This window comes from Polypterus senegalus, chromosome 16, assembly GCF_016835505.1.
Source record: "Polypterus senegalus isolate Bchr_013 chromosome 16, ASM1683550v1, whole genome shotgun sequence".
NCBI lineage: Eukaryota > Metazoa > Chordata > Cladistia > Polypteriformes > Polypteridae > Polypterus > Polypterus senegalus.
This window is the reverse complement of record NC_053169.1, coordinates 92,354,549-92,377,554: the sequence shown is the minus strand read 5'-3', so window position 1 is coordinate 92,377,554 and position 23,006 is coordinate 92,354,549. Positions and strand designations below refer to the sequence as shown.

The following is a 23,006-nucleotide window of genomic DNA, read 5'->3' as shown; positions in this document are numbered from 1 at the left end:
TCAAAAACGTTGGAGCAATACACATGCAGAGCAGGTTAGAGATAATGGAAGTAGAACAATTCGAAACTCTCAAAAAAATGATAATAAAGATCGCATTAGCACAAACAAACAGAAATTATTACTCTGTGAAATAACGGAACAACGAAAAGAAATCACATAGTATTTGAGGATGTCTGGGGGAGAAGAGAGACAAGGCAGGGGGGCAAAAGGATTGTATCACCATTTAAGAGGGGTTTCGGTGGAGCGACCGTGTCTCCTTGGGGTGTGTTCAGCTCCACTCTTCACAACGGCGTGTAGCATGGGAGGGTGGGTGTTGTCGAGCGAAGCGAGCAGGGAGCAAAGCCCCCTAGTTAATATAAAGTTTGATTATAAATAGAGATTAATGATTCTGTATCGATATTATCAATTTGTTATGATAAGAAACAAACAGATATGATATTTGAGAAATACTGTGCAACTGATGACCTTTTCCTCTATCTCAGTATACAAGAAAGTCGAAGGGAGCACATTTCCGATTTTTATGTTCATGTTTATATCCGGGATGTGCTCATTTTCTAACCATTTTCTCAAAAGACAAAATGACTCTAAGCAGCTTCAAACACGTCTGGTTTCATGCTAATCAACTTCCTTATTTCTTTAAACTCCACTCACAATGGCGACTGTGAGCAGATGATGTCACAGGAAATTCAATTTCAGTGCCTTCTCACGGATGATGTTACCGTCCAAGGGGATGTTCTTCTTCCTACAGTTGGTGATCCACAATGCCAAGGCAGATTCCATCCCGACGATATTTTTATTCCTTACAGTCGTTACCTTTTTGACACTATCACAGAAACTTACAGATATGGTACTCCAGATCGCTGCTTCGTTCTTCTTTATTTACTGTAGCGTACGGTGCTTTCATTAATGCCATAGTGGTGCACTACTGCAGCATAACTTTTTAGTTCCCGGAGTAAATCCACTCCTGGAGTGTTTTAAACTTCTTCTGGCACTTAGGCTCAGTGCCAGAAGCCTTAAGAGGTGCAGGGTGATTAGGCGACATCTTGTGCATTTAAGAATAACAAAATAAATACAATAACAAAATGGAAAACACGAGGACACTCAGCTGCAGATGCATCATAGGGCAGCAATCAATCAGCAGTAAGGAGAAATGAATAACACTCTCGGATTGGCTACTTTCACCAGCCCAAACCGCATTTCCCTCAGCGGTGTTAAACCCATTCACCTGGAGACACATCACAGGGCAGCAGTCAATCGGCAGCAAGGAGAAATGAATAACACTCTTGGATTGGCTACTTTTACCATCCCAAACCGCTTTTCCCTCAGCGGTTGCTTCCTGTTCTCTCTACAGCACAGTATTGTCACAAAAAAGCCATAAAAAATTGCGGAGGGTATTTGCGCTTTCTGCTAACAATTAATAGTTAAGTTCTAAGGAAAAATCCGCGAACGACTGAGTCCGCAAACCCTGAACCGCGACTTTGTAGGGGTCTACTGTATTATACCACACAAAATGTAAAAGGCATGATGGTGGCACAGGAGTCAGGACTGTCGCCTCACACCTGGACCTCTGTCTCGTTACCAGTGGGAGGTGGGATTGGTATTCTGTTCAATCTGGGGTGTAAATGTTCTCCTCAGGTTTCTCAAACCACCTAAAACATGTGGTTTGATTGAGTGGAAAATGAAAATCAGCCTGCCGGGAATGTGGTGTCATTGACATCCTCGTACTGCTACACAGTACTAGGAAAGTAGGATCGGTAAAATGAAACACAGGGAATCAACCCTAGAAGTTAAAGAGGAAAATCAGCCTAAAACATGAGATGGGTTTCTTACCATATCAAATGCCTTTTGCATCCATAATTCTATTTCCTGTGTAGAGGGGTGAAAAACAGCTTCATGTGACCCACCGCCCTCGGTACCCATCTGCAGCTAGGATAAAAGACAATCCAAAGAAGCCAAATGTCACCTCCTTGGAATCCTGCTGAAAGAAAAAAAGGGCAGTCATTAGTATTTTGAACATATAAAACAGTGAAGATCATAAACTATACTGCTTATAATGAGTCCCCCTTGAAAATGGAAGTTTTGTCTCTCTTATAATTAACAAAACAAAACAAAAAAAAAAAAAGAAGAAATCCTCATCGGCTGTTTTGAATTATGAAGGTCTGATACATACTCAATACAAAATTGATATTTATTAAAGTATGGCTGGCGTCCAGTCCAGGATGTATGTGCTTAACTACAGAACTGCCATAACCGGAGACCTGACTGCATATACTGTAATAGTGTGAACTTCATAGGATGTTCAAGAGCTGATTCCAAACCCAAAAGATGACCAGTGAGATCAAAGAAAACAGAGAATTTCCCCACGGGGATTAATACAGTATTAATACAGTATACCAAATTAATAACAGAAAATAGGTAAACTGTTAGCAAAATTAAGGAGAGCAGGGAAAAGGTATAATAAGCACAAGGGTTTCAAAATTTGTATCTTGTGGCCTAACTAAACAGCCTGTAGGGTGGTAGATCCACTTATCCAGTGTCATATCATCAATTGGTATTTAATAATAGTTTCCATTTCTTCTCCAATCCTCTGACTTTAATTTCTCCTGCCAGTAGGGATGGGCACTTTTGAGTCATTTTACATTCGAGCCTTTCACACTACCCATTTAAGCAAGTCCATTCTTTTGATTCATGTTGTTCATTTCGTTTATCAATAGGATTTGAATTTGAGAAGGAAGTGGGTTCCTCTAACCACTTTTGCAAACCGTACATACTCGCATATAAGTCAGGTCTTGAAACCCGAAAAAGACCCGACTTATACGCCTGTTCAAAAAGGTTCTATTCAATAAGGGCGCACACAAAATGGCGACCTTCAAAAAGGCGACCTCAATTGGGCGCCGAATATAGGCACGCGTAAATAAAGGCGAGCTTCAAAAGGGCGCAATCTACGTCACGAACCGATCTTCCCCATCAGCCTTTGGAATGTATATGACCGAACGATCAACAATCTCCCAAAGACCAACAATTCCGTTGAAGGATGGCACCAGGCATTTTCATCTTAAGAAAGAGCAGAGCCTTACTGAGCTGCGTCTTGAACAGCTCGTTGCAGGTCAGCCTATTCCAAAGCCAAGGAAGACCTACAGAGACACTTCGGAGCGAATTAAATCAATTGTCCTTGATTATGCTAATAGACCGCATTTTGAATATCTACGTGGCATTGCACATAATCTACAGCTTCAAGTGTAACTTGCTTTTGCCTTTTTATACGTTCAGTCATTGCATTAATCTAATTTTCTGTAATTTTGAAAACAACAAAATATAGTGAGCTTTAGAAATAGTTTGTTAGAAGTAGCTCGTTAGAAGTTCACGCTTAAATTAATTGGATGTTTTAATATACTTGCTTTCGCCTTTTTATACGTTCAATCATTGCCTTTATCTAATAAATTTTCTGTAATAATTTTGTAGCGTTTGCCTTTATTCGCTGCGCTCAATTGACGTCACCCTTTTGAATCACCCCTTTATTTATGCTCGCAGTTATTCGCCGCTCAATTGAGGTCGCCCTTTTGAAGCGCGCCTTTATTCAGCGCCCAAAGTCGCCCTTTTGAAGGTTGCTTTAATTTATGTGCGCTTTTAGTCGCCATGCCCAATTGAGGTCGCCTTTTTGTGCGCGCCCTTATTGAAGGATACCGTTCAAAAATACGACACTTAATTTTTTTTTTTACATCTTCTTGCCTGCCTCCACTAGTTTCTCTAACTCACCGAATTTTGTTGCAGCAGTGCAGTTACCAATTTCTTTTGCCACTACAACGACTTAAAACCAGCTTTATATTTTCTTCTGATCGAACGCTCCATCATAGATATGGGATTCTCTTATGATAATGGTGTATGAGGGTGTGAGATACAAAAAACAGTGCAAACGTTGCTTCGGAATATTTTGGGTATTACTGTGTGGTCACGTAGGCACAATACATAGGAAAAAAAGGCTGTGTGCTCATCATAATCTCTTGGACCAATAGCGTGAGTTTTCTGCATTCGACTTGTACGACTAACATAATAAAATACCGGAAATTATATGGTAAAATCAAGCCCCAACTGATCCGTGAGAGAACTTAAATGCGAGTATATACGGTATATTTAAATTAATCATTTATACATTTTTATATTATATATAACTAGCTGTGCTACCCATCTAAGACAGGTTGAAATTTAAGTAAACATCGCAGACCTCAGCACATTCAGCATTAATGTTTGCTGTGCACCCTCTGTTGGAGTGTGTTTTGTAATACCTATGTGGTAATAAAATGCATTGCATTTTTCATTTCAACAAATGGTGTATCACAAACATTAGCAATGCTTTTACGAATCCCATATTAAATGGCATATAACTGAGATATAGCAACCTGATTGACACACATATACAGTGACATTTGGATAAATGGCTTATTTAACACTCTGATAATTTATATGAGGTTGTCCTATTTCAGTCCACAAAGTATGACACCATGGGTAAAATGCATAATTAAAATAAGAAAAAACGTTAAGAGAATCATAAGTAAATGAGAATTGTGTAACTCGTTATTGGGCAATGATTCAGTTCACACATCAGATGAATCAGAATCGTACACCTCGTTCCCAGAATCATATTTTTATAAGGTTTAATTCTGTGTGACTAGTTTATTGCATGATCACAAATCAGATGGGTGTTACTTACACATACACTTTAAACATCTAACTGTGAAACATACGATGATGACAACATGACACATACACTACAGCTCTCCTGTTGCAATTAATTGAATCGGTTCCTTTGTGCTCTCAAATCGATTCTTATAACTCACTGAAAAAGAGTCATTTAAAAAGAACAAATCATTTGTAAAATATCCATTACTACCTGCCAGTTGAGCCTTTGTCCATTAGTTACCTCCTATCTTCAAGGATTGGGGGCAGAGACACTGATGCGTAACCCTGAAAAAGATACCCACGTCTATTACAATTCCTGATGGGGTATCTCAGGAGCCTGCTGTATGTTCCCTAATGAATTAAAGATTAACAGACTTAGTGTCCTCCCAAGATGTGCTATTCTGCCCTATGGTTTGAGGAAGAGCTACAAAATTATTGAAACCATTATTCATTCCAGGGCTGATCCAGACTAATGACTGTAGTAATATCATCATCTCTTGTTAATAAACCACTCAGACCTTTGCAATAATAGACAGATAAGAGTGCTACATAAAAGATATATAGAGAGAGAGTTTTCCAGGTCTGTGCTTAGCAAATACAGGTAAAAATTCAGTATGACACCACCACTACACTTTTGTTCCAGGAAGTCCACTGCCATCACTTTCCTGCCAGCCAAAGCCATATCCCTTCTGGTCCTAGTATATAACGGAAAGTCCCAGTGGAAGGGAGCATTCATTGGGGACCAACTTTAGAGGGACACAGAGCTTTGCACCTCTAAAATAAATTTTCAAAACTTCAGTGAAACAGCAATTGTTCTTTGTGCATAGTCAACATTTACTTTTGCCTAACCAACATCAAAATTAAATTTTGCCAAATCCATATGCGGCCAGATGATCTGCTGTGGCAACCCCAAATGGGAGCAGCCGAAAAAAGAAGATGATGATATGAAAGGCACTACTAGATCGATAGATAGATAGATAGATAGATAGATAGATAGATAGATAGATAGATAGATAGATAATGCACTATATAACAGACAGATTGATAGACAGTCATGAAAGGCGATAGATGTTGATATGGAGGCACTATATAATTGATAGATAGATAAAGAAGACATATATGTTAGTTGTGATATACAGATAAACAGACTTATCATGCAGTAAGTGGATGTGCCCCTCAGTTCATGATGACCTGAACCATAAAGGCAGTGGCTATGAGGTTTGCAGTTCCTGCTCATACATCTTTTCTTTATTCTTGCTGATAATAATGAGACACGAATAACAAAGAAATTGCAGGTTTAAGCACACTCACTGATTCCGGTCATTTTACAGAATCACAGGGAGGCCATGCAAACCATAGCGCTGTAAGGTACGACTGCTAGCTCTGTACTATCATTCCGTCTATGCTAAAACATCTTCACTAAACGTGCAAAACGTTAACGTGATTAAAACTCAGTACACACCTATAACTTTTGCGGAGTTCTTGTCACTCGATTATAAGCCACACACACATTTAATCTCTCCGTCAAAACACACGTGTCCATTACTATTCACGACAGCAGCAGGTAAGATGTTATTCAGAATGTTTTAGTTGTATATTTATTTTTAAATAGCCGGATTAAGCTTCCATAGCGAAAAGCCAACCGTAATACGGTACTTCTTTGAAGAGCGACGTCTCAAGCAAAATCTCCCCGGAATAAGCGGACAGAAAACGGAGATGTTTTGTTAACAGATTTTAATGTTCATTGCCAAATAGACGAAACGTATAGGATAACGACATTTTGTTGCTGATAGCCATATTTTAAAAAAATAAACCTCTCTCCCTCTAGGACTAGAAGAAGCCCATCACAACTTTTCCCACTCGGGATACCCGGCGCTTTAATGACACGCCTCTAAACTGTAATATCAGGTTCTCCGCGTCCCCACGTACCTTTTCGACGATCCTGGCCGCTTCTCTAACGTGCCCTGCAGCTCACTGATCATCCCTCGTTCACTTCGATCGAGGACACCGCCGTGGTTTTTTTCCCCCCTCTCTGTCTCCCCTCGTATCAGAGCAACCAGCGTAGGAAAGTTTGCAACGTGGAACAACATGCAAGTGGGGAAGATTTTCCGAGGGACCGGTCTCGCAGTAAGTAGGCATAAAGAGTCGAGCGCCGAGTCGAAGAGCCTGCACGTACATTGTGATATCTGGGATTGCACACATTAGCAGGTTAAATGTAACTGGGACAAAGGTTACCTTTGAAAGAGACGCATCTGTTTTAAACCCCAGGTTCGCGGTTGGGGGTGAAGGAGATGTTGACATCCACGTGGAATTTCTTGAAGAGGCACAAAAGGAAGTTTCTTTTTGCCGGAGCTGTTGTGGGAGGTAATCTATTCGTTTCATTTCGTTCTCGCCCACGGTCTACAGGTAGCCCAAACTGAGCTGTCAAAGGGATGTGCAAAAATACACGCTACTTGTCAATTCGCCTAACTGGCTGTAAAGTCATTGAGATTTGATACTCGGATGGTTGAGGTGAAATAATTTCATGTTTGCTTGTTAATCTCGCTTCTGTCCATTGGCACGTGTGAAAGGTCGTTTTCGTGTATTTAATGAGATTAAGAGATTTCTTGTCCATCCATCTATTTTATAATCCCGCATTTCAGAAAGAGGTCAGAGTGGACAAGACTGGCGGAGTAAAACGAGTCCAAAATACGAGTGCATTTACTGGCTGCTTCTCTGCGTCTCGAAGCACTTTGGAGTTTGAAACATTTTTGGCCCCCTAGTAACGCGATCGCCCCTGGGACGTGGACTTGTGTGTTTTTGAGTATCATTCAGCTATCCGGATAGGCGTTTTACACATTTGCATTAGGTGGTGTTTCTTTATGCTGATTAATCCCCCGAATTCATTAAGCCGTAAGATGTAAACAGACCAAGGTTCACATCCTGGTACCTCTTTATGTGGAGTTTGCATGTTCTCTCCGTGTCCACATGGGTTTCCTCCCTCAGTTTAATAAGGTACAGGTTAGGTGGATTGGCAATGCTAAATTGGACCCTAACGTGTGTGTGTGTGTGTGTGTCTTCTCCTGGACTGGCAATGCTAGGTTGGCCCCTAATGGATGTGTGTCTTCACTCTGCGATGGACTGGTGTCCCATCCAGGGTTTGTTCCTGCCTTGCGCCTGATGCTTAATAGGATAGGATCCAACCTCCCTGCCACCCTGCCCTACGTAAGTGGGTTTAGAAGATGGTTTAGGTGCCAGAGCCAATTCAGGCAGCCCTGTGTGCCAGGGTGGAATCAATTCTAAATGAGACTGTGAAGAATTATCCTAGAAAGCAAGAAAACGTTTCTAAAATAGCCAGGAAGGGTGTCAAAGTAATCTTAATGGGACAGAAATATTTCCATCTGCAGGCCTTGAGCCATGTGTGTAAGGATTTGTAGCAGTGAAACCCAAAAAGTGTGCTTCATTATTTCTGTGTAAATGTATGAGCGTTCTAGGCATGCCTTCCCAATGTTCTATAAACGTAAATAAGAAGCTTTTCTTTATTGGTAAATGTGTATTTGCCAAATTCCTCAGACACACATACAGACGGCTGGTAAAATAAACTTTTCTCAACATATTGAACATTGTATAATCCAAATCTGAACTGCACTCGAGCGAATTGTTGACGCCAAATTCCCAATTACATTAAAGTAAAAGTAACTGGTTGAAAACATTATAGGTTGTTTTTACCTCATGATGATACAAATGTCCATTCCAATTTTTTCTGGATGCATGCATTTGTCTAATGCATATTCTAGTGTTTAAAATATGAACTATTATAGTATTAATTATTAATTGACAGTCCCATTACAAACACAAGGGCTCATGTTGCAAGGACACACCCGGCCTAAATGTGTGTACCGTAAGTGCTGTCTGTGAATATTCCCAGTCATACTGTGATGAATGTTGAAACACTTGAAGTGGGAACAGCCACATTTTCGTTTCGTTTTAACAGTGCAAAGTACTCTGTGCTCTTTCACATGGACATTTTGTCGTGAAATGTGTCTCTGTCCTGCTGCTATGTCTCTGTCATTCCAACAGATGGCGCATGACAAATATTTGTAATAATGATTTTTACTCCCTCTTCAAACAAATTGTGGTGGAGGTTTGATTAGGACAAGGAAATAAAACCATTTCTAAAGGGTAGAGTGCTTCCAGGAGCACAGTGACCTCAATTACAGTGAAATGGAAGATGTTTGGAACCAACAGGACTCTTCCTTGAGTTGACCATTTGACCTGGGAAAAAGGGCCTTGGTCAGAAAGGTGACCAAGAACTCAATCGTCCCTCAAACAGAACCTCAGCTGAGATGGAAGAACCTGCTGTAAGGGTAAGGATCACCACGGTACTCCATCAGTCTGGAGTTTATGGTAGAGTGGCTAAACAGAAGCCAGTCTTGCGTAAAAGGCATATGACAGCCTGTTTTTAGAGTTTGTTAAACAGGACCCAGAGGGCATGCGGACAAAGATTCTCTGGTCTGATAAGACACAAATTGAATTCTTTGGGCAGAAATCGGGGTCCGAAGAAGACCAGGCATTGCTCATCACCTGCCTAATACAAGTACAATCCCTAAGGTTAGTCATGGTGGTGGCAGCAACATGCCATGGAGGCGATTCTCAGTTGCAGGCATAGGGAGACTGGTCGGACTTGAGGCAAGGATGAATGCAGCCAAATGCAGAGAGGTAACTAAAGAATACCTACTCCAGAGTGTGTGCCACCGCAGACTGTGGTGATGGTTTACTTTTCGACAGGGAAATGACTTGATGCATGGAACAAGTGTCTTGAGTGTCTTTGAGTAGCCCAGAATTGAGCCTCATACAACACGTAAGGAGAGACCTAAAGATGGCAGTTTACAGACACTTCCCATCCATTCTGTGAAACTTGTGAGGATCTGCCAGGAAAAAGGGGATAAACCGCCCAAATCCAGATGTGCAAAGCTTGTGGAGACCTACCCACAAAAATCTGAAGCTGCAATCGCCAATGGGGCTTCTACAAAGTACTGAATTAAGGGATCTTTGAATGAGAGATTTCAGTTTATGATTGTTAACACATTTGCAAAAAACATTCTGGAAACATTTTCACTTTGTCATTATGGGTTATCTGAGTGTGGATTGATGGGCAGAAGTGGCAAATGTATTCACTTTAAAATTAAATCTACAGCACAATAAATTGTGCAGAAAGCAAAGCACAACCTTCTGTGGAGGCAAGCGCATAGAGGCAGCATAATGTACAGAAGAACTTTTTTATGTGTAGTTTAAGCTAACATATTAAAAAGGTATACATGAATGGATTGTAAGAGTGAGCGCAACACTAGTCTTTAGATTCCTTGACACTGCCTAGAGGCAGCATATTGATAAATTGATTTTTATTTTTCTTCTTATAAAATGTATATACTGCTTTAGCATTCTGTAAAAGTGAGTGTGGTGGATGGCACTGCTGGTGCTGCTTGTTGTTCTAAAGTCTGTCTGTCTGTCTCTATAGTATAAAATCCAACGTCTGTATGTCTGTCCATTTTTCTTTTCTTAAACTTTTTTTTTTTCTATAATTTGCTTGAACATTCCGGTTGATTTTGTGACTTCTCTCATCGCGCTAAGTGTCATAGTTTGGTTGCAGGACCAATTTATTTGCGCGAATCCGAGGGAGATGTAGTGGGCTTAGGGGAGGGGGGCAGGGCACTCCTCACTTACACGCCAGCCTCAGGGCCTCTGCTTAGCTAGCAAACGAGAGAACTACTTAATGGATTTATATCGGGTTTTTCTATAGAATTTGCTTGAACATTCTGGTTGAATTTGTGACTTCTCTCATTGCGCTAAGAATCGTAATTCGCTTGTGGTACCGATTTTTATCCGCTCTAATCTGAGACAGAGACTACATGCCGAGGTGAGGGGGAAGCATGACGTCAGGAGTGGGGAGCTGGGCAGGACCCTCCTCACTCGCGCGCCAGCCTCCGTTCCAGTCGCTCTACCTCTGCATTTTGGAGTGTACCTTGCCTTCACTAAGCTAGCGATACCTGTTTGTTTATTGATTTTTAAAGTGTGTCCTGTTTCACTACTACGTGGGCAGAGTCGCGGGTGATGGCTAGTAATTGATATTTCTGCTTTGCACCTTAAAATTTGAGTTCAGTTTATTATCAACTAGCTCTACTACCCATCTATGTGGGTTGAAATTTAAGTAATCAATATTGACCTCAGTGTTAGGGCTCATATATGCTTCACGCTCAGAATGCATATGTGCACGCAGCATGGCTGCCACGCATTACCAGCGTTCATTTGACGCATCCTCTGAGCAGGTCCTCAGAAATTAACGCAACACGTGCGCGAGTTGCAGTACCAGCAAAATGTTGGTGTGGGGTACAGTGCGATAAAAGTTGGAACGTGACTCCAGAGTCTGTGTTTACTATTTTACATGTGACAAAAAGTCTCTATGCAGGTCCTCCTTGAACGATGTGCGCACTTCGATGTCTGATGAATGGTACGATGTGGTGAAGCAAAATGCTGACATACAGATGCATTCGTGGTGCTTTTATATTCAAGCGTCGCATATCCCGATCGTAATGACACGATACATGTTAAAAGTCTCACATACCATCCTTTGTGCCGTCTTTTTTTTTTGTGCAACTTCACAACAGCAACATAATGAATGTACAGCGCTGTATTTGAGCCATTAAAAAAAAAATTAAGGACATGGTGAAAACGTGTATTTTGTGGTTAAAGTGGAAATTTCGCCTTTAATCTCGAAATGTCCACTTTAACCTCTTAGTTTATTTTATTATTAAAGCAGACCGTCGTAAACGTCATCCCAGTTTTTAATCGCTATGAGCTTCTTGGACCTGACAACAGCGGAAGCAGCAATAGATCACCACACAGAACACACTAAATGTATGATATTTCAACTTCCTGCAAATTTAGAAAATTTAGATTTATACTTGATATCACTTTCATGATGAAATGCATTAAAGTGTGTATGCCACATTTTACAGATAAATCGTTAATTTCATTTAAATAATGAACACTGCTAATAATTACACACATGGGAGTCACATCGCTGGTATTCCCTACCTGGAGTTTGCATGTTTACCTGCTGAGTTTCCACACTGTGCTCCGGTTTCCTTCCAAAGATATGCAGATTTGGGGATTTGGTGCCGCTAAAATGACGCTAGTGTGTGTGTGTGTGAGTGCTTGTATTCATCTTGCAAGGAGCTGATGCCCTGTCCAAGGATTGTTTCTGCCTTGTGCCCAATGCTTGCTGGAATGGACACATCCCTGGATTGATGGATTTAATCATTAAACATCCTTTTCAGAGATATTGCGGTCAGGTGTCATCAGAATTTAATGGGTGTTCCAGGCAGTTCACAACACAGCGAAGACGAACCTGTTCTCACCGTGATGATATCTCACACTGCCACCTGCTGGATTCCTCCAGATTTACGTAAAGTACATGCGCAAGTATAAACAGTACAACACTTGCGTAGCAGGAGCGTCTCGTGAAGTATAAACCTGGCCTAAGTGTTTACAGTACACATTCTATTGGATTGTATTTTGTAATGCATGTTGCAATGGCTGCGGTGGGCTGGCGCCCTGCCTGGGGTTTGTTTCCTGCCTTGCACTCTGTGTTGGCTGGGATTGGCTCAAGCAGACCCCCATGACCCTGTAGTTAGGATATAGCGGGTTGGATAATGGAAGGATGGACGGATGTTGCAGTGGTCATTCCAACAGATGGTGCACCAGAAACATTTAATAGTAAAATTCACAGCTACAAATCTTTATGATGCACCATCTGCTGGAATGACATACGTGGTGTTCATATCTGTTATATGGCATTTTGGTGTGGAATTCATGAAAGCAATAATGTTTGTGGCGTGCCATCTGTCGGAATGGCAAATGCAATGCATTTTTTTTACCATAGACATTTGCGTTGCACCATCTGTTATAATGATAGAGTCAGGCAAATACACAGATGCTTATTCTTTTTATTAAGGTGGGTTCATCAACCCCTCAAACTTATCCATTCCTACTGCCCTTATTTTGTTTGCATTTGCTTACATGTAAGCTACAGATTTGGCTTTGGCATTTGCAGTTTCAAAAAAAATTAAATTAAAAGCATGTTATACATAACTGGAAAACTAAGAATCGTTATCTTTATACACACACTTACGTTTTCATATGCATTGATCTTTCAAATGATTGACATTTTAGACACCCCCTACACAATTTAGCCACTTGTGATGTGTGTGTTTATCCATTAATCTGCTGCATAGGAACATCCATAATAAACATTTTTTCTTCTTCTTCTTTTTTTTTTTTTTTTAGGTGTTTATATATTAGGAAAATATGCACAACGTAAAATCGGAGAGCTACAGGAGCGAGAAGCAGCAGAGTACATTGCACAAGCCCGTCGTCAGTTTCATTTTGAGAGCAATCAGCGCACCTGCAACATGACAGGTGAGGTAGTCTGCCGTCATTTATACAGTGAATGTGCCAATCTGACAATTGTCCTCCCTAGAGTGACCTCACTAACATTTGCACTGTATGTCTCACTGGAATTTCGGCATTTGGGTATGAAGTAGTGACCCACAAGTCCTAACATTTGTTTATCTAATCAGATACTGATAAGCCTTTTTATTGTCATTGACAGAAAAGCTTGATGAGTTATCGTCCACCAGATCAGAAAGATTTGGAAACACGCTGATGTACAGCACATACATTTAGATAATACCTAACATCGAGGGGTCTGTCTAGTTAATCTGTGAACATGAATGACCAGATGTGTGATTTATGACAAGGACTATCTAGTTATTCCTGTCACGTGAAATTTTGTGTATTGCTTAAAAAGTAATACTCAAAATGATATTAATGTGTTGCTTACCCAAGAGTGGCATTTGGGGGTGGCAAGTGGGGCGACCGCCCCAGGCCTCGTGCCTAAGGGGGCCCAGCTTTTGAGGTAAACGTGTCCCTTTCGAGCAGATTTGTCAAGTTATATTCTCCAGTTCTATTTTGATAAAGTCCGCATGTTATCTTGCAAAAATTTAACTGAATACTGTAATGACAAAATCCGGTGTATGTTAACATTATTTTTATTACATTTGTGCGCAAGTTTATACAATCCATACACACTGGTAACAGCATTTGACGTAACCAGCCCCGTGTGGGGTTGGTCAGCCCTAAGGCCACATCTGTGCTTATCTCTTGTAGTTTATAGTGATGGGAGAGAGAAACGTCTAATGTCATATTTTTATGCAGTATGGTGATAAAGAAAATGTTTATAATATAATACAAGCCAGAGGTGACCAATGCGGTACAACTTAAAAAGATTTGCAGAAACCTCCATGAGGAAAAAAGAAAATCTTGCATTTCTGGTGCTCCATAATCCACATGTCTTTTATCCAGTTGTGTACTCAAAACTTGCAAAGTACATGCATTATATACTGAAATATTGTTAAACAGATACTTCTTGAAAATCGGCACACATCATAAACAGAAAACTAAAGTCACATGGGATTGACATTTTGAACTGAAGAGAGGAATACTGACCAATGAAGGCGGAGCAAGTTGGGTTTCTGTTCAAAACGTCAATCCCATATGTTTTTAGTTTTCTTCTTTTGATGTGTACTGATTTTTCCAAAAGTGTCCTCCCACCCCCCCCTCATTCCCAGAGTGGAATCACTGACCTTAATGGAACCCTAAATCTGATCCCCAAGCCCACATGCGTGATACCCTGTTGTAGCCTGTCAGTCAGATCACTCAGTAGTTTGATTTATCTCAAGCTCTAGTAAATTACACCTTCAGAACTGTGTGTACATATGTATATTCTTTTTTTTGTAAAAATGTTTGTCTATGCATAATTTTATTTTATATTTTTTGCAGTATTATCAATGCTGCCAACTTTACGAGACACCATAATGCATCTTTTAAATTCTGAAAGTCTTACAGCTTTACTAAAGAACAAGTGAGTATCTTTCTAAATATACTTAACCAAAGAGCCATGTTTTATGGCTGCCTCCTCTGTTTTTTTTATGCCAAATGGCCTGTTGTTTGCTTGTTCACTACAATTATTTGACCATTCGGGTGTAGTTTTATGAAATGTACCTCAAAAATGCGTTATCTGGTGAAAACGATTCCACTACAAGTGATGAACTGCATACTCTCTTTGTATTGTTCTCATTTGTACATTGTTGAAGATCAGTCCGGCTACAGACAGACACCAAGGACACATGATGTCCAAAACACACACACTTATCATATTCTTCCTTATTTATACCACACCATGCATAAATCAGCACAATACTCAGTCCCTTTTTACTTCTTTTCTTTTCCTTCTGCTGTCACCACTCCTCCAGCTCCATCCTCTACAGTACCTCCCAACTCCAGAGTGAGGCGACCTCCTTTAGACTGCACTGCAGGCGCTTCTCGATTAACCTCTGGCAGCACTTCCGGGTGTGGCAGAAGTGCTGCAGGCCTTGTATGCAAAACTGTCCAGGCGCCCCCTGGCGGTGGCCACAGACCCCAACAGGTTTGAACTTCTAATCCCCAAGCCTGTGGGGCTGCCCTCTCATGTCCCAGGGTATGAATTGCCCTTCTCCTGGTCCACTGCTCTCCCAGGCCTCTCGGTAGGGCACAATCCCTGGCCATCCATCACAATATGTGGTGTATATAAAGAACCATTAAAGAAATGACTTGCTTTAGTTACATATCCTTTGAATTTGAATCATTATTTAAGATACAGGATGTTCTGCAGCAGTTTAGCAGCATTATAAAGTTGATAAATAAGTAGTAGGTAATCGGCCTAACATTTAACAAATCAAATGAGATATATCAATAGAAAATGCATCTCTCAAGCTACTTGCAAACCAATAAAAACAAGAGTGGCACTAATCAGGATTTTTAATGCGAATTTCTTTTGCCATAAACCACCCTATTTTAAATCCATTTGTGCTCAGGAAAGCACTGATACAGTATATGCAGGTCTTATTGTTGGTTTTCTCAATGGTCATAAACTAGCATTTCACACGACTAGCTATTGGTTTTCTAAACCCACTTTAATGCGGGAAAAGACTCAATCTAAGGATTGTAAGCTTGGTTTTCTTGTTTTTATACATCAAGCCCCTAAGGCCAAAATAGCATGGTCTTTCACAGCATGTAAAATACACTTTGCCTGTATATAAACAAATCTGCCAGAAAAAAAGCTAGAAAGACATTTTATGTAAACGCAACAAACAACACAATAGTTAAAAGAATCTTGACAAAAGCCAACACCCATCTCCAATTTTGTACAATGAATTTCTGCAAAAGTGATGTTGTTGCACATAAATAACTTCTCTTATATGCTCCAAATGACACAGTAACTCAACATCCATCCATCCTCCAACCCGTTATATCTTAACACAGGGTTATGGGGGTCTGCTGGAGCCAATCCCAGCCAACACAGGGCACAAGGCAGGAACAAACCCCGGGCCAGCCCACCACAGGACGCACACACACACACACCAAGCACACACAAGGGACAATTTCGGATCGCCAGTGCACCTAACCTGCATGTCTTTGGACTGTGGGAGGAAACTGGAGCACCTGGAAAAAACCCATGCAGACACGGGGAGCGAACCCAGGTCTCCTTACTGTGAGGCAGCCGCTCTACCACTGCACCACCATGCCGCCCAGTACGTGACAACATTTAATTTATAATGGACTGCTTTTTTAATTACATTCTGCAGTTTTGTAGCTGATGTTTCACAACAGGTTTTAAATTACCATAGTGGTAAGAAATGTCTCTTTGTTTAAAGATGTCTAATCAGCTTGTGTGTTTTTCTTTTTTTTCTTTTTTTTAATCAAGGCCTCCAAATAAATTAGAGATTTGGGAAGATCTAAAGATAATTAGTAAGTAACATACTTTTATTGGTTTATTAAATGCAAAGTACAATTTATACCTTCAATATACTGTTTTATACTAGCTACTCTATGTATTAATTTTATATCATTCTTTTAACACATTATTGTTTAGCATTGTGACACAGTGGTTAGCATTGTTACTTTAAAGCTGCAAGGACTAGGGTTCAGTTTTTAAATGGGATATTTTCTGTTTGGGCTCAGCATCCTTTCTCCGTGTTTGCACACTTATTTTTTTCTCCCCAGATACTCCATTTAATTGCCAATTGTTAATTAACATGGTTTAAGTTGACTGTGTTTCCCATTCAGGTAAAATTCCTCAATATCTTTAAAATGATTTTAAAAAATCTCTAGCTGTGTTTTAAAAGCACCTGAGCACACGGAGAGATGGATAATTTATATAAGAACATCTTTTTATTTTTAACTAAAGAGAGGAGACCATCCCACTCCGATGTAAAATCTTTTCCATTAATGGATGAGGAGCTCAGTGACCAGGTGGTATCTTATTGTAGAGGGGACACTGCTCAAAATGGAGAGACACCGCCTGACTTGTTTTGGGCAGATGGTGAGAATTAAGAGACGGCCATTCCTGTTTTCCAGTGAGATTCATATAAACTGGCTGATCTGAGATTGACTGGTTCCTTTGTTCTGGTTGAGAAATCTAAACCACCCCATGATCATTACACACCCACTGGGACCACACCTGTCCCATCCCAAAAATGAAATGGTGAATTCAAAAAGGTGTATACAACCTGTCTAGGTTTAAGAAAAAAACAATCTTAGGTAAAAAGTCATATTGGAGAAAACAACATAATTTTTCTGCCTCTGACTTAATTTCCCAAAGTGGTCTGAACTACAATTCACGGAGTGTACTTACCTGTTTATTCAGTTATTTGAGTCGGGCCTGACGACTCTCTGAGCTAATGGCAGGCTTTGTCCAATTACTGTTCACCATTTATTTTGTTATTCCATCGTTTCATTTACTATTTTAATAGGGCACATAAGCCTCAGAAATTCAGACTAGCAGTGGATTTTTTTTTACCTCCTCATATGTATTTTACATTGGAAACAGTGTTGGCATTATTTGAAGGAAAACAAATAATAACTGTAGTAACAAGGAAACTTGGACATGTCACAATACCTTGAATTTTGAAGTACGCTCGCCAATCTGTCAATTATAAACCAATTTGACAAATGAAAATCGACCAATCAGTTTTATAATTGGAAGACTTTTTTTAAGCAATATGAGCAACTACATGAGTGATGTTGCTTTACATAACAGAAACGTTTTTATTTTGCTTATGCTATTTGGGACAACAGGAGAAACTAATGAAAGAAACCAGAACCTAAATGCAATGACCTGGTTGTCAAAGTTTATTAATCTGTCCTTTCTGATGTGCTGACAGATTTAAAATAAAAATAAAGTCTGAGTTGGTACACTGTAGACCCCAGTTATCGCTCCTCTTCCCAGTTAAATATCCATCCCTGACTGACTTAATTTCCCTTATCCTTAGACATCTAAGTATCCAGTGCAGTATCTTGTTTTTATATCCGCATGTGTTTAAGATTGAACACGAGGCCCAGTTTAAAATGGATTCATTTTTTAACAGTGTTTGAGGTTATAGAGCGTCAGAAAAGGATAATTTTTGTTAGGCTGATTTTCTGATGGCTTCAGCTTTTCTTATTAGTCATCTACAGGTTCAATTTCAATTCTTTATTGTCATGTGTACAAGTACTATGTACAATGAAATGCTTGCTTGCATGTGCCTCTGCAGACAGTGAACATAGACCAAAAAAACCCACACACAATAAATAAATGAATATAAATAAGTAAATAAATAAAACCAGAATCCTAGGAATAAATAGAGACAGTGCCAGAAGTATATGTGCAGGTAGCAGTGGAGGTGACACAAGGTTGCTGATTGTTCATGAGTCTGATTTGCAGTTGGGTAGAAACTGTTCATGAACCTGGAGGTGTGCATCCGAATGGACTTTAGTTGCTTCCAAAATTGGAGGAGGGTGAAATGTGACAGTGCAGGGTGGCTGGGGTCCCGCCTGATACTCTCACTTTCCTAAAACAGCGTGTAGTGTGGATGTCATGGATCGCAGGGAGCTGTGTGCCTGTGATCTGCTGTGCTGTGTTCACCACACGCTGCAGAGCTCTGCAGTCCTGAACTGAGCAGTTGCTGTACCAAAATGTGATGCATCCTGTCAGGATGGATTCCACAGTACACCTGTAGAATCTGAACAGGATACCAGCCATTCTAAGACTGTGGAAGTCCAGCCATGAACTGTTACCCTCTGGCACTTAGTACATCTATCTTGGGGTTTTCTACTTCCTAAGAGACTGACACATGGATCTTAGTACCAATGTGTTTCCTAATACCCTGGGCCCTTTACCTTACCCAGCATCCCAAAGAACACTGGAAAAATATCAAAGAGTGGCAAAAAAAAAATCCTTATGCTGGGCCCCAGCTGATTGTTTGTAGGCTTTTGTTTGAGCGTCTAGGTTTCTGCCATCACATTATTACTTCACTTGTTGTGTTGTGGGGGTTTCTACAAATTAAACATATTCCTACTTCAGACTTAAATATTCCTTTTTAAAACTATTAAGTTTTATATTTGTTTTTTTATTTTTTGTTTTTAAGTGTGCATTTCAAACTTTGATCAGACTTTTGTAATTTAGAAAGACATGAGAAAAAGTGATTTGTAAGCACTTCCTGTTTTAATTGATTTTAGTTTTTTTTACATTGTGTACAGTAGAGTCCCGCTAATCCGAACTAATTGGGACCGAACCCTGTTCGGATTAGCGAAAATTCGGATTAGGCGGAGTTTTGTCATATAATGCCATATATTGACTTTATGAGGCGTATTAAGCGTCTGATGTGTCAAGAATTAAAGGTAAGAAATTACGTATTCTAGTACACTGCTATTTAAACTGCACTGTAGTGTGACTGTGATCGGAGGTAAAATCGATATGACGGGCGGTACGTGAGTAGTAGCGGAAGGGCAGTGACCTAGACCTACGCATTCCTCTTGATTTCCGTTCCCAAACTATGAGTGACTGAGTCAGTGTGCCACCTGCTACTGCCGAGTGATGTGTTTTGTGCAATGTTATTGTTCGTGTGCGCGCACTTGCCCTGTGTTTTGTGAGTCCTTGTGAGTGGTGTGTAGTGTGGTTTCTTTACATTCTGTGCTTGTCCCTGCTGTTAATCATCATGGCAAGCAAACGTAAACATAACTCGTGTACATTAAAAGAAAAACTGGAAGTGTTGAAAAGACTTGACAAAGGTGAAAGTGCCACTCAGTTATCGAAGGAATTTGGTGTCGGGAAAGCAACAATTTCCGATTGGAAAAAGAACAGAGGTAAAATTGAGCAGTTTTGCGCTACCACAAGTGAAAAAACGATTGAAAAACGTAGCAAGACGACAGTGTCGTCTTACGAAAAATTGGACGAAGCACTTTTCTTATGGTTTACACAAGAAAGACAGAAAGGAATCCCTATCACTGGCCCTCTAATTCAAGAAAAGGCGCTTCAATTGAACAAGCTCATGGACGGTGACGTATCATTTACGGCTAGTTGTGGTTTCTTAGACCGATGGAAGAAAAGACACGGAATCAGGCAGCTTACAATAACTGGGGAGAAATTGTCAGCGGACAACAAAGCAGCTGTTGAATACCTTGAGGAGTTCAAATGCATCATTTCTTCCTACTCGCCCCAGCAAGTTTACAACGCAGATGAGACAGGACTTAACTTTAAAGCATTGCCTACCAAAAGTCTTGCATCACAAGAGGAACGATCTGCACCAGGGTTTAAAATGGATAAACAGCCTAACTGTGTTGGCCTGCAGCAATGCTTCTGCCACAAATAAGCTTCCACTAATGGTTATTGGCAAATCGGCAAAACCACGCTGTTTTAAGAACATGAACATGAACTCTCTCCCTGTTTTTTACAGAAATCAAAAGAAAGCTTGGATGGATCGTGCCTTGTTCCAAGAATGGTTTGACAAGCAATTTGTGCCAAAAGTAAAGGCGTTTAACAAAGAAAATGGATTGCCTCCTCGTGCTTTGTTACTTATAGACAATGCTCCGTCACATCCAGAAGAAATGCAAGTTGTTTGCGATGATATCAAGGCTATTTTTCTCCCACCAAATGTCACATCGATTTTGCAGCCAATGGACCAAGGGGTTTTGCAGGCTTTGAAACAGAATTATAGAAAAATGCTTCTTCGTAGCCTACTTGAAGATAATGAAGAGCTAACAATTTTGGATAAACTCAAGAAAATGAACATCAAAGATGTTATTTACTGGGTTGCTGAAGCTTGGGAAAACACACGCAAGGAATCCTTACAGAAGTCTTGGAAAAATCTCTGGCCTGAGCTAGAGTTTGTCCAAACAGTTTTCCCCCCGACAAAAGAAAATTGCGAACTTCTTCAATTGGTGAAAAGAATGCCAGGTTGTGAAAATGCAGAAGAAGAGTGCGTGGAAGAGTGGACGGCCGTTGACGACTGTGGCCATGAAGAATACACAGATGATGACATTGTGGCAGCTGTGCAGGGAACGTCAGCTGATCTCGATGCAGACGACAGTGAGGAGGAAGGGGACGCCGACTGATGTTGTTCCACACACTGCCGCAGCCAGTGCCCTTGATCTCGCTTTGCGCTACGTTGAGCAACACGCCGATGCAACCCCAACAGATGTTATGTTTATGCGGCGTTGGCGAAACATTGCTTCTTCAAGCCGTTTTAGTTCGTTGCGTCAGAAGAAGATCACTGACTTTACCTCTTAGATAATGGTTTGCTTTTTACGTTTTGTGTAAATGCTGTACAGAACATGGATTCTACATATGTGAGTAAATTCTAACTTGTTTCAATTTGAAGTAAGGCTGTATTTTGGATTTTTAGTTAGACAGCGAAATTGAAAAATTACAAGTTTCTTAAATGTACATTAAACGTACGACATAACTTGAAAAAACTTGTTTTCTTTACTTTTCCCAGTTCAGAAATTTTATAAAAATTACTGTATTTTTTCCCCTAGTCCTGTTCGGATTAGGCGGATTTTCGGATTAGCGGGGTTCGGATTAGCGGGACTCTACTGTATTTCTTGTTAGCAGTATTACATCACACTTTGCAAAACAATTGCATTTTCTTGACATTTTGCCTAGTGTCTTATTGAACTAATAACAAATTTACAGATGAAATCTCATTATTATTATCGACACATTCCGTGGGTTCCTCATTACTTCGATTTTTTACTTCTTAGGTTTCACAAGAAGCATTGTGGCCGTGTACAGCACTTGTATGCTTGTTGTCTTATTACGGGTTCAGTTAAACATCATTGGCGGATACATCTATCTGGATAACTCCTCCGTCAGCAAGAATGGGATGGTGAGTTAAAACTTTTTATATACTAGGGGTCTTTGCCCCCTGCTCACTTCGCTCGCCAACCCCCCAGCCTGCGTTACACGCTAGCTTCTTTGTAGTTCTGCTGCTCACGTATGGGGATGCAGATGTACAATTTAAACAGATATTTATTTCCATGGGAATTGTTACATATGCATCAACACAACGTACAACTGCCCGTGATTGAATTTCGTTTTTTTCTCTATAATAAAGCGACTTTTTCAAATGTTTGGCTCTGAGATTTGTTAATTGTCTTTGCAAAAGCTATTCTAACTGGAAACTGTTAACGTTTTAGTACGAATGGCATATCAAGATTCTCCTTTGTTGTCTAATGTTATCCGCGGAAGATGTACAACATTAGCTTTTTGGGATGCATCCTTCTTTCTACAGTAATTCATGCGTTGTAAGACTGGATGTTGTTAACAGTTGTAGTTATTTGTCTAGATATTATAAGCCGCACCATCACGACCAACTGTTTCAGCATAGTCTATTGATATGCATTTAACCAATTTGATGTGTAACCGATCGACATTTTGTGCATTAATTCATTTGACTTCCTTGTTTCTCTTTGCTAGGATTGCGCATGTACTCATTTTTTTATGTTGATGACCCTTCGTGATGAAATTCTTTAATAAGATTTGGACATAATACGCCTTCTTTAATTGGGAACTTTAAAGAGAGGAAAGCGTTAAAATGTATAAGAGCTAAGAGCGCTGAAAATTTGTCTGACAAAAGCATTCACACGAATGAGAGTTGAGAAGACTGTGGTCTTGTTTGAAAATGTTTGAGAGGAGGGCGTAACTTGAAAAAAATCTTAAGACAAAAGTCTTGTCTCACAGGACTTGAAAAAAATCTCTCTTCCAAAAAGTCTTGTCGCGTTGAAGGATTTTCTTATATAATAGAGAGATTCAATTTTAAGCATTGTGTATTCCAGTTTGCCACCTCATGGAAACCTGTTAAACTCTTTTTCTATTTTTATTTATTTATTTATTTTTTTTTTTTAACAAATCAACGAAAAAGTAAATTTAGTTT

At 40.0% G+C, this 23,006-nt stretch overlaps 2 protein-coding genes across 7 annotated transcripts in view; one reads left to right on the top strand and one right to left on the bottom strand.

The window, feature by feature from the left end:
• Positions 1-6,700, bottom strand: part of adat2 (adenosine deaminase tRNA specific 2) — a 61,276-nt gene extending 54,576 nt beyond the window's left edge. For 2 of the 5 annotated variants that reach the window (XR_005630833.1, XM_039737989.1), the window contains exons 1-2: positions 6,607-6,700; positions 1,831-1,975 (exon numbers count right to left, since the gene is read on the bottom strand). Coding sequence is in view for 4 of the 5 variants with exons in the window: in XM_039737989.1 (XP_039593923.1) it covers positions 1,831-1,920 (90 nt within the window). In the remaining variant the exon portion in view is untranslated. Of the gene's footprint in view, positions 1-1,830; positions 1,979-4,888; positions 4,963-6,606 lie in introns of all 5 variants that reach the window. The other 3 variants (XM_039737991.1, XM_039737992.1, XM_039737990.1) reach the window with 3 other exon arrangements.
• Positions 6,701-6,724: 24 nt separating this feature from the next.
• The window catches only part of pex3 (peroxisomal biogenesis factor 3), a 31,707-nt gene continuing 15,425 nt past the window's right edge, over positions 6,725-23,006 (top strand). The window contains exons 1-5 of one of the 2 annotated variants that reach the window (XM_039737985.1): positions 6,725-6,804; positions 13,003-13,134; positions 14,557-14,638; positions 16,520-16,563; positions 21,835-21,959. In XM_039737985.1, coding sequence (XP_039593919.1) covers positions 13,128-13,134; positions 14,557-14,638; positions 16,520-16,563; positions 21,835-21,959 — 258 coding nt within the window. In that variant the 5' untranslated portion in view covers positions 6,725-6,804; positions 13,003-13,127. The other variant, XM_039737983.1, reaches the window with a different exon arrangement.